Raw genomic sequence first — 10,792 nt, 5'->3', positions numbered from 1 at the left:
TAAAACAGTTAACATAACCTAAATGGGGTATAATGGGAATTATTTTGGTAATATTCGTATTCCCTAGCCTGCGCCAAATTGTAATAATTATCGCCGATACGGATTAATTTTTATTCAATTAAAAATCTTTTTATAACGGGACGGGTAAACGATTTAGGAAATCCGTATTTTTGTGCGATGGGAAATAGTTTTCGGGTAATACGAAGCTTATTGGTCCATTATTTGGCGTCGAATTAAATTTAAATTGCGTCCGCGATACCGAAATAAGGTTAGTTTTGGTTAACCGAACGGTGGTGGTTTTATATATACGGGGTACGGGCGGCCCATTTAATGGCGCGGGTGCCGGGTTAATAATAATTTCCGGTTATGGTGTAAAGGGCCGGTTTTTGGGGTTTTTTGGTGGCGGGGATAATACGTTGGTAAATGGTTTAAAAAATATTAGAGGAATTTATAATTGGCGGTTATCCAAATCCGGGGCAGGTTCGTTATAATTATCGTCTATATTAATATTGTGAACAAGGCTAGCGCAGGGCTCATTATATTAGCTACCCTGCATTATTTTATAACGGCTAGCACGGGCTAATTTTATTAGTCACCCTGCATCGAATAAATAAATAAATAACACATAAAACGTATACGCGTTCATACACACAAAGCTTTATATATTACGTCTTTGTTCATAGTTTCAACAACAAAACAAATACGTCATATTTAATCTAGCTTAGTGGTATAATGCACGTACCATAATCTATATCATATATACGTTAAAGTGCGTGGGTTCGAATCCCGTTGTGGTCGCAGATTTTCTGTGCATGCATAAGCACAATAGGCCGTTAGGCTTAATGGGCCGTTAGGCTCAATAGGTCGGCAGGTCAGTCACATGAATAAGGCCAAATCATGTGACGTGACCCCGCATTCCGGACATCCGGATCGAAGATCTGCACCTACGGATTCGAACACGTAACTCACAACTTAGCCTTAGATTGATCACCTTCATAACCTTTATCGATTCAACGATTCAACGAATCGATTGTGCAACAACAATATATTATCTCTATTACCCGCTAGCAGACGGTTATCTGCCATTTCAACGTTCCATTAGCCTTATACGTGATCCACTTTTCCCCGCGTTCAAGATTAAGCTTATTCTATCTCGTAACCTCCTCACAAATATTATTATCGCTTTTATTAACGGACGCGGGGGTAGGTTAATTATCGTTTTCGCCTATATAAATATCGTCGTTATTATAATCGACGGGGGCGGGGGCAGATTCGTTATCGCCGGCGTCCATATCGGTATTATTTTTATTTTTATCGACGGGGGTAGGGGCAAATTTATTATCGCCGGAATTTATATCGGTATTATTTTAATTATTATTATTATTATTAGGAATAAGTGGAAAATCTGAAAGGACTCCGGTTGCATCCGAATAACCCTGTAATGTAAAACGGTTTAACCGAGCAAAATTTAATTTCAAAATAATTGCAATATCCGTGTCGTAATTTTCCAAATTTTTAAGGTATTAGTTTATTTTTTTTATCCGCGTTCCTTTTTATAATATAATTGTTAGGTTGGTAAATAGTTTAACATTATTGGGTATATGTTCCAACGTAAATTTAATAATGGTTTGGGCGGAGGTTTTGCCTTTTTACCGTTTTTTGGGAATTATAGTAATAAAAAGACGTAATTGCGACAATTATTCCTGTTTTCAGCGAATTAAAGCAATTATTATAATTATTATTATAGTAAAATTAATCAATTTGCCCCGGACCTAACCGGGTGGGGGGTACCTTTGCGATGCAAAGGCGTTAATTATAATTTACCCTCGTTACGATTAGGTTAATACCTATTTGGGTGGGTAAAGTAGAAATAGCTTTATCCAATCAAAAATGTTTTAATCAGATTTTTTAACGAATATGTTTGCAGTATTTGCTAAAGCAATTTTGCAATTATAATAATTATTACGTTTATTGGTTGAAAGTTAAACGTTCATTTAATCCTTACAATTATTTATCAATCGTTACGAAAAGAATTTGGCGGCCGGGAAAAAGGTTTTTATTGTAAAAAAAAAGAAACAAAGCTGATAAAAATAAAAAAAGGTATTTATAATTGGGTTTACGTATGGGGTTTTCTGCTAATAAAATAAAATTAAAATGGAAACGCCAAAATTTCAGGAATTTAACCGTAACAATTATTACAATTCGCAATATCGAACATTCTTATTTTTAATCGGGGCGCCGTTACGCCGTACCAGCTTATATATAATCCAAACTTTTAATTTACGTACTAATTATTATTATCCAGCATTTGGTCGTTTTATTTAAACCGTTAATTGGGAATTTTGGTAGTTAATAATTATATATTTTGCGCTGTTTAATCCTCCCCCCAGGTTAATCCAATTCGGCGTCGCCTTTTTTATCGCTCGATTTTTTTCTAATCCAGGGTACGTTATTTAATTTAATTTAAATTTAACCTCAATCGCCCTTTAACTTTTGGGTTATAAATTTATAAGCGTTCCTATATTGGATGTTTTTGTAACCGTTAACGTTAACCAGCATTTCAACCTATGGTTATAAAACCGTTTAATTCGTTCGTCGGTATTTATTAGTTTATTTTCCTGAATAATTGTAAATTATGTCCATCGTTTCCTAAAATACCACCGTGCTTTAATTCCGCCGCCTTCTTTTTTATTGTTTATGCAAATAGGAGGCGTAATTTTGTAACCCATTTTCGTATATTATTGGGAATTAAGCAACGAAATAATCGTTATATTGTTTAAACTATTTAATTAATTGTAAATTTGGAATATTTTCCAGCAAATCGTTTTTCGTTTATTCCCGGTTATAAAGATGGACGAACTTTTTAGCGATATTAAAAATTATTGGTTTGGATAATACCAGCTGGGATGGTAGGTTGCATAACCGCCGCGGGTTTGAGAAAAAGATAGTTGTTGCAAAATGGGTACCCCATTTATCCAATTGTTTAAATGTATAACCTTTTTTGGAATTTTTTTAAGTATTTTAATTGGCGACTTTTAGGGGGTAATAGGGGTAAAACTCCGATTTGGTGCACGTAGGTGTTGCAACAGCTTTTTAAGTTAATTTATCATGAAAAATGGATTCGTTTCCTATATAAAATCCAACATAATTCGTTGAAGATATTTAACGTTGGCGAAAATTTGCATATTTGGCGCCTTTTTTTAATATTTTCCTATTTATTATTTTTTCTTGCGTCCAATGGGGCGAAACGCTAGTCTTAGGGCTGATGCCTGAAGCCCAGAGCTCCACAATTGATCCACTTCGTGGCTCAATTGCGGCTTTGCAATGTACCAGTGGGGCCATCCAAAGAACACTCTGGTTCAGGTCTGAGGACAACTTGTCGATTTTCGCCGTTTATGGCGGTATTTTTGGCCTTTTTTTGACCGAAACTCCTTTTTTATTCCACAATTATGCATAATATTGAAAAAATAAAATATCGTTGAAAATAGCATATAATACCGCTATTAGCAGCGATTCGATTTATTTTTTATCTGTTATAATGTCCGAATTCGATACCACCTGCCCTTAATCCGTTCATGGCGGTACTGTTTTTTCGATTTTTTTTTCGATTTTCGATTTTTTCTAATGTTATTTTTAATTTTTGACCAAACTGTATAATTTTTGCACGTGGAGGGTCGTAAGTATTCATATATCTTTATACTGAATTTTGGTGCATATACCAGATTATATAAGCAGTTAAATAAGCGGATAGGCAAAGTATATACTTTTTTATATATAATTTACAATCGAAACTCGTTTATATTTTTACCAATTTTGACGATAATAAAACCAGAACTTCAGAGATTTGATTACGTATTTAAGCAAACGTCTCAATCCAGTCTTACTTATAATATCGGCTTTGAAAACTGTTTTATAAAAAGAAATGCTACATATGTTTTGTATAAATCTTTTTGCTTTATTTATTTAATTTTATATTATTTTTGTTTTGCACCGAATTTTGTGGTTTTTGCACGTGGGGGGTGGAATATATATATTTAATGTAATATCACATTTTTGTACGTTTATTTAATTGTATAAGCCGTTAAATATGCGGATAGGTAAAGTATATTCAATTTTATATATATTTTACAATCGAAATGCTTTTACATTTTTACCAATTCTAACATTAATAAAACCAGAATTTGGAGAAGTGGATTATATATTTAACTAAACGTCAACGTAGAACCCGACTTATAATACCGGCCCTTTTTATTTTGTTATATAAAAAAATGCTAAATTTGTGTTTTTTTATATTTTTTGCTTTATTCCATTAAATAAAATTTATACAAAAAAAACTTATATAAAATTTATTAACAAATAAATCAAATAATGTATTAAATACAAATATTTTTATTTTACCCATATTTGCGTAAATTATTTAATTTTTTAATAAATTGTTAATTTATATAGAAATATTAATAAAACTTTTGTTTCGATCGATAATTGTATACACTTTGCAGTATTAGGTTTACTAAAATATAAAAACGGTAAATTGAACTAAAACTAATATTATATACCATTATTTAAAGCAAGAATTAAATATAATGAAAAATTACAAATTTTATTTAATATTTTAATATCTTTCCCAATACAGTGGTATCAAAACGCGGCCGGCATTTAAATAATTAACAAACTCCAATAAACTTAACGCAAAATATTATATATCTTTATAATTTTTATTTATTCTTTTATTCGAATATTTAATTGCATATTATGGGTACATTATTTCCTTTTGCCATTATAATACGAATCTTTTGTATATACCCGCTATAAACGGCAAAATACCACAAATTATCGTTATATTAATAAAATAATAATTAGCGATATCGCAACATTAGGTACATTATTAATAATACCGTTATAAACGGCGAAATGCGACAAATTATCGTTGGTGGTACCGCCATAAACGGCGAAATGCGACAAAATGTCCTCAAACTAGAACGAGCGCGATTTTTTCGGCGAATGTAATTGCTCGAAAAACCATGTGGCTAAAAGGTACATGGAGCGTTCGGTCCCCACTGCGAAGCAGGGGGGTCTAGTCTGAGCACTGAGACTAGGTTTTCGCTTCCAATCAATCGCCCTTATGGTTTTGCAAGAAATAGTAGAATTCTTTTTTTTTTTTTTATAGGTAAAAACCCTTTATTATAACCATCGTATATAACCATTTTAATATTATTTAACTATTAATTTTTGCGCTATCCACGTTCGCCGTATTATTATCCAAATTAAAAATACGCATTTCGTTAAATATATTTTAAATATTATTCATAAATGGATATGCCCGCAATATTCCAGCCAAAAGGATTTTCAAATGGTTGGTTATTTCCGTATTAGCCCCAAAAATGAAAAACTTATATCCCCATTACCCGTCGCTTCGATTTTATTTGGTTTTAATGGTTAAACCCCATTCCGCCCTATATTTAAATTCCCAAAAATTTCCAAAATAGCGAAAACTCCGTCACCTGCTAGTCTCAGTGCTTAGACTAGACCCCCCTGCTTTGCAGTGGGGACCGAGCGCTCCATGTACCTTTTAGCCACATGGCTTTTCGACCAATTACATTGGCCGAAAAGATCGCGCTCGTTCTACCGTTCTTTGGATGGACCCACAGGTACATTGCAAAGCCGCAATTGAGCCACGAAGTGGAGCGAAGCGAACGGAGTGGATCAATTGTGGAGCTTTGGGCTTCAGGGATGAGCCCTGAGACTAGTCACCTGCCACAATTGTAGGTGAAAAACCTGGCGAAACTATTGGCAAAACACTCCCCAAAATTGCAGGAAAAAGTTTGCCGCAGTTAATTATTATTGCAAATTCGTCGTTTTCGTTTTCGTCTGCGGATTCGACTTCCTTTTCGTTTTTATTTTCTTTATTTAACAATTTAGGTGAATATTAATATGAAAACGAAAAAGAAAAACAGGTTGAAAAATTGGATAAAAAACAGGATTAAAAGTAAAATAAAAAATAGGAAAAACAGCAGGATAACCAGGTTATTTTTATTCACCCTAATACGGATATGGAAAATATTAATTAAATTGTGTAAAGAATAAAATAATGGGCTTAAAAAAAGGGATAATTATTTAGCATAAATATTATAATTTCCTTTCCATTATATTGCGTTATTTTTACTTTTAATACCTGTTAATCGATGGTTATATTAATAAATATATTTTATTTATTAAATATTTATCCCAATTTTAACAAAATCGTTTTCCTTTTATATTATTGTTCCTTTTTAATCGCCTTAACACGAAAACCCGCGGGCCCCCATTTACCCGCCAAAAAAACCCGTGGGCCATTACGGGCCCCCGCCAAGAGCCCATGGGTTGGCGGGCCGGGCTGGGCTAAACCTGTTTTCGGGTTTTGGCAGGCCTTACCTACAGGTATATTGCAAAGCCGCAATTGAACCACGCTTAATTGTGGAGCTTTCGGCTTCAAGGATGAGCCCTCAGAATAAGAACGAGCGCGATTTTTTCGGACAATGTAATTGGCCGAAAAATCATGTGGCCAAAAGGTACATGGAGCGCTCGGACCCCGCAGCGGTCTAGTCTAAGCACTTAGACTATGCCTTATAGTGGTTGAGAGTCGGGCCGACCTAAAAGGTGGCCGGGGTATTAACAAACCACGTTAATCACAAAACGGCTAGAAATAACAATTCTATATAATAAGAGAGAAGATGCATTGAATGAACATCATGTTACACTCCATAATTTGAGCATATTCTGGGTTATTTATCTACAAGTAATATATATCTACGCGAATAAATATCGGCTTTCACTAATATTAGCTCTTGCTATTTATGCGTTGGAACCAGTGTTACGCGTACTAATTAATAGACGTTTTAATTAATGTAGCAAAGTTTAAAATATGTTAATTATATATATTTCTTGTTTTCATTGGCACTTGGTACTGTTATTTTAACTAAAAAATACATAAGTTATAAATAAATACCCGGTTTGATCGCTATTACACTTGCAATTATTCAACCACCAAGCATTTCCTTTTTACTGTTTATCACTTATATTCTTGACACCGTTTCTTTATCGAGTACAATTTCACACACCCGTTATCTAAAGCTACCGCAACTGTCAATATGCAGCTTAAAACAATTGCTGCTTCACTTGGCTTATTTGCCCTGCACGCTAGAGCTCTCCGTCATTGTAAGGTCGTACTAATGGCCAGAGATCTAAGTACTGCCAAAGATTGGTATCAAACCCAACCGGGAACATTTGTTTTGCCTGGCGAGGGCGACTACATTCACACTGCAGCTTATAAGCTTAAATTTAAGACAAGCGACGATTGCCGCACTGTTACAATTGAAAGTATCACAGGGAGAGTAGAGCATTTATTTTGGAAACTTGAGATTTCTACGGTATATACATAAGCTCTCCCTCTAGATACTCCACGGAGTAACGGGTTAATTGGGGTGGTTTTTAGTATCGAATTCAAATATAACATAATATACCAAGGCCTTGGAGTCTTTTAGGCCTTGATTCTTCTAACTCAATACTATTTTTTAACGTTGGGCACCGCTTTTCCTGTGTTACGGATTGGCGTGCCTGGGCCACTACCAATGGTGACAGGGTGTTTGGATTTGTTTATTTTTGTTCGTTCACGCGCGTAAAAGCGATTGGCATTGGGTGTCTTTGTTTTTTCTTTATATTTAGCTTTAGATCTTCAAACAAAACTGTTCCTATATGGGACCATTTTCGTGACAGAGATTAGGTTCGGTTTTACCCCTTTTAATGACATTTGCCCAAAATGAGAACGCCGGGAGAGTTAGGACTATTTGAGGATAAGGTCATATAATTCCAAATACTTGGGGGCCCTGCGTTATTGACCCTTTAAAAAGGGGGTTACAAAAGGTAGATTTTCGAGAAAGTTGCTTACAAAATAGCTTAGGGCTAGGTTATCATAACTTAAATGGGCTGTAATGGCTTGAGCATTCAAGTTCATTCAAGTTTGGGAGCGTGCTATCGGCCTTTATTTGCCCTTTTTCCTTGGGATGCAGGTCCTATTAAGTTCCTAAATCTTATCAGGGAAAGAGCTCAGGCATCCCGGCTTTAAACCAGCCGTAAAAATCCTAACGAATAGTGAAACTGCGAATTTTGTCGCGAGAGAATATATATCTCCATCAATGTTGCAAGCTCTACCACAGGCCCGCGGCAGTAATATGTTCCTATTAGGGCTGTTCGAAGTACCCTGTTATTTAAGGTACGTTATATAGCTATTTTCGCTTGCACGTAGCTTGGTAAATGGTCCGCCAATAGGGATTGCCTTTTGCATGGAGCCTTTTTAATTCTCACAGGGGCCTTGGCTGCCACGTTTTGCTAAATTTATAACATAGTCCCATACTGCCCAAATTGTTTTTGGTGGTTTATCCACCATTAGCGGTTGGCTTGTACATGGGGCCTTTTCAAGTCTCATTGGAACCTCTGTTTTATACCACCCATACTGCCAAAATTGGTTTGAAGGCAGTACATTGAACCGATAGGATAAAATGCTTTTGATATTACTACATGTAAGCGGTGGCTTATGTGTGATGCCGAAAGAGCTTTTCGCCAGGCGGTTTACCACAGGCCGAAATGAAATCAATGCTCGTCCAAATGATACTAAAGGGCGCGGATAAGGTATCAAATGTCTTAAACTATGGGCATGGGAAAGTTTGGAATAAATTTCTTTATACAAGGTTATGTAAGATGCTTTCGGTGTAAAAGTAGGCTAGTAATAAGAGATAAAACGGGTTTTAACAAGAATAACTTTGATATTTATTTCCTAGAATAATTTACATGTGGGAATGAAATAAATAAATGACTCTTTCATTGAATTGGATAAGCCTTGAATATATTTATTAATTGTTAACAAGTTACTACGTTTTTTCTGCGTTATATCAAGGCATTTCAAAACCCGCCGAGACGGCCCACGGGGGCCCGTGGGCTGAAATCTTTCAAAAGCCGACAGCCCGCGGGCCCTTTAATAAGCTTTTCTGGCCCATGTGGGTGGGTTTTTGAATGCCCTATGTTATATATGTTTTTGTTTGAAATATTTTCTAAATTGAATTATTATAGTCATTATTAGTACTATTAGGTTTCTATCTACTTACTATATTTATACGCATTACTTCGTGGTAGGGGTAAAAATCACCACCCCTGAACAGTGGTGGCAACTTTGCTGGTGCGGGGAACCCCGACCCGGCGTTGTATAAAAATACGAACGAGTGCTCGTTGGGGTTTAGTAAAATATTTCGTTATATTGGCGATTAACGTGATTTTGTTTCTTTTTTTGCAAAGTTGAACAGCGCGTTGCGGCTTTAATTATTTAAACAAAAAACTAGTCTCAGGGCTCATCCCTGAAGCCCAAAGCTCCACAATTGATCCACTCCGTTCGCTTCGCTCCACTTCGTGGCTCAATTGCGGCTTTGCAATGTACCTGTGGGTCCATCCAAAAAACGCTTTGGTTCAGGTTTAAGGACAACTTGTCGATTTTCGCCGTTTATGGCGGTATTTTTGGCCTTTTTGCGACCGACACTCCCTTATTATTCCACAACCACGCAAAATATCGAAAAAAGAAAATATCGTTAAAAATAGGAATTGGTAGGCCTTTTTTATTAATTTAAAATTTTTTGCACCCGGTACGCTAATTAAAAATTGGATATAACCCGCCCTTTATCCGTTTATAGCGGTATCCCCATTATTAACTTAAAAACACCATCAATACCCATTTCGCATTTTAATAATAACGATTATAATCCGTTAAAATTTATATGTGAAAAATCGTAAAAGCGAAAGGAATTTTTACATATAAATTTTAATCCAAATATCGCAAAAATATTTATTTTATAATCCGTATAGGTTAAATTTCATTTAATATATTATACGTCCATTTATAAATATTATCGATACCCATTTCGCATTTTACTAACAACGATTATAATCCGTTAAAATTTATATAGGGAAAATCGCAAAAGCGAGAGGAATTTTTACATATAAATTTTAATATAAATAACGCAAAACCACTAATTTTACAATCCGTATAAAGTATATATTATATAATACGCTATACATCCACCCATTAAAAAAAACCATTATTTCCGCAAATTTTTATATATTCGTATTAAATTATATATATATAATATCCGGAAGCACGTCCATATATATTTCGTTTTCCCATTAAATCGACGCAATTTTTCGCGGTCCTAATCCCGCGTACGCGGCGGCAAATACCTCCTCCGACGTACACATCCTCCCGGAATTATACGCCAAAACCAAAATTTTTGGTAATTTAAATTTATAATATAAATTCGTTTCTTTAGCTGCTATATGGTTTTTAAACCTCCACAAACCCCTTAATACTCCTGCACGAATCCCATATTATAACCAAATGCAATATATATACCGGGTTTTATATAATATAAAAAATATTATTTTGCTGGCAAAAACCGGGTACGGGAAAAATATAATATTACAAACTATTTCGGTAATTCGCAATAATATTATTATTATCCAAATAATCCCATTAAACAAATTAAAGTAAAAACAATTACGCAATATATAACGTTATCCCGCCGCGAACCCCAAATTAATCGACCAATCCATTTTAAACGTAAATATAAATATACGGTTTTTATTACCAAAACTAATTTTATTTAATATAACCCTTTTTAAAACCCGTAAACCGTTTGTAAATACACGCACATTTTTTTAGGCCCGGAATAAGCCACCAGTTACCGATTCCTTAAATTTTTTCGAAACCCTATAT

At 34.7% G+C, this 10,792-nt stretch overlaps 1 protein-coding gene across 1 annotated transcript; it reads left to right on the top strand.

The window, feature by feature from the left end:
• Positions 1-7,127: 7,127 nt before the first annotated feature.
• PpBr36_10292 (uncharacterized protein) lies at positions 7,128-7,455 on the top strand (the record flags this gene model as incomplete). Its single annotated transcript, XM_029897405.1, has 2 exons — positions 7,128-7,406; positions 7,432-7,455. The coding sequence occupies 2 exons, from the start codon at positions 7,128-7,130 to the stop codon at positions 7,453-7,455; spliced, it is 303 nt and encodes a 100-aa protein (XP_029744410.1).
• Positions 7,456-10,792: the final 3,337 nt, after the last annotated feature.

The sequence above is a fragment of the Pyricularia pennisetigena genome (genome assembly GCF_004337985.1).
Source record: "Pyricularia pennisetigena strain Br36 chromosome 4 map unlocalized Pyricularia_pennisetigena_Br36_Scf_9, whole genome shotgun sequence".
NCBI lineage: Eukaryota > Fungi > Ascomycota > Sordariomycetes > Magnaporthales > Pyriculariaceae > Pyricularia > Pyricularia pennisetigena.
Note: the sequence above shows the minus strand (reverse complement) of the source record. Positions and strands in the feature narration are given on the sequence as shown.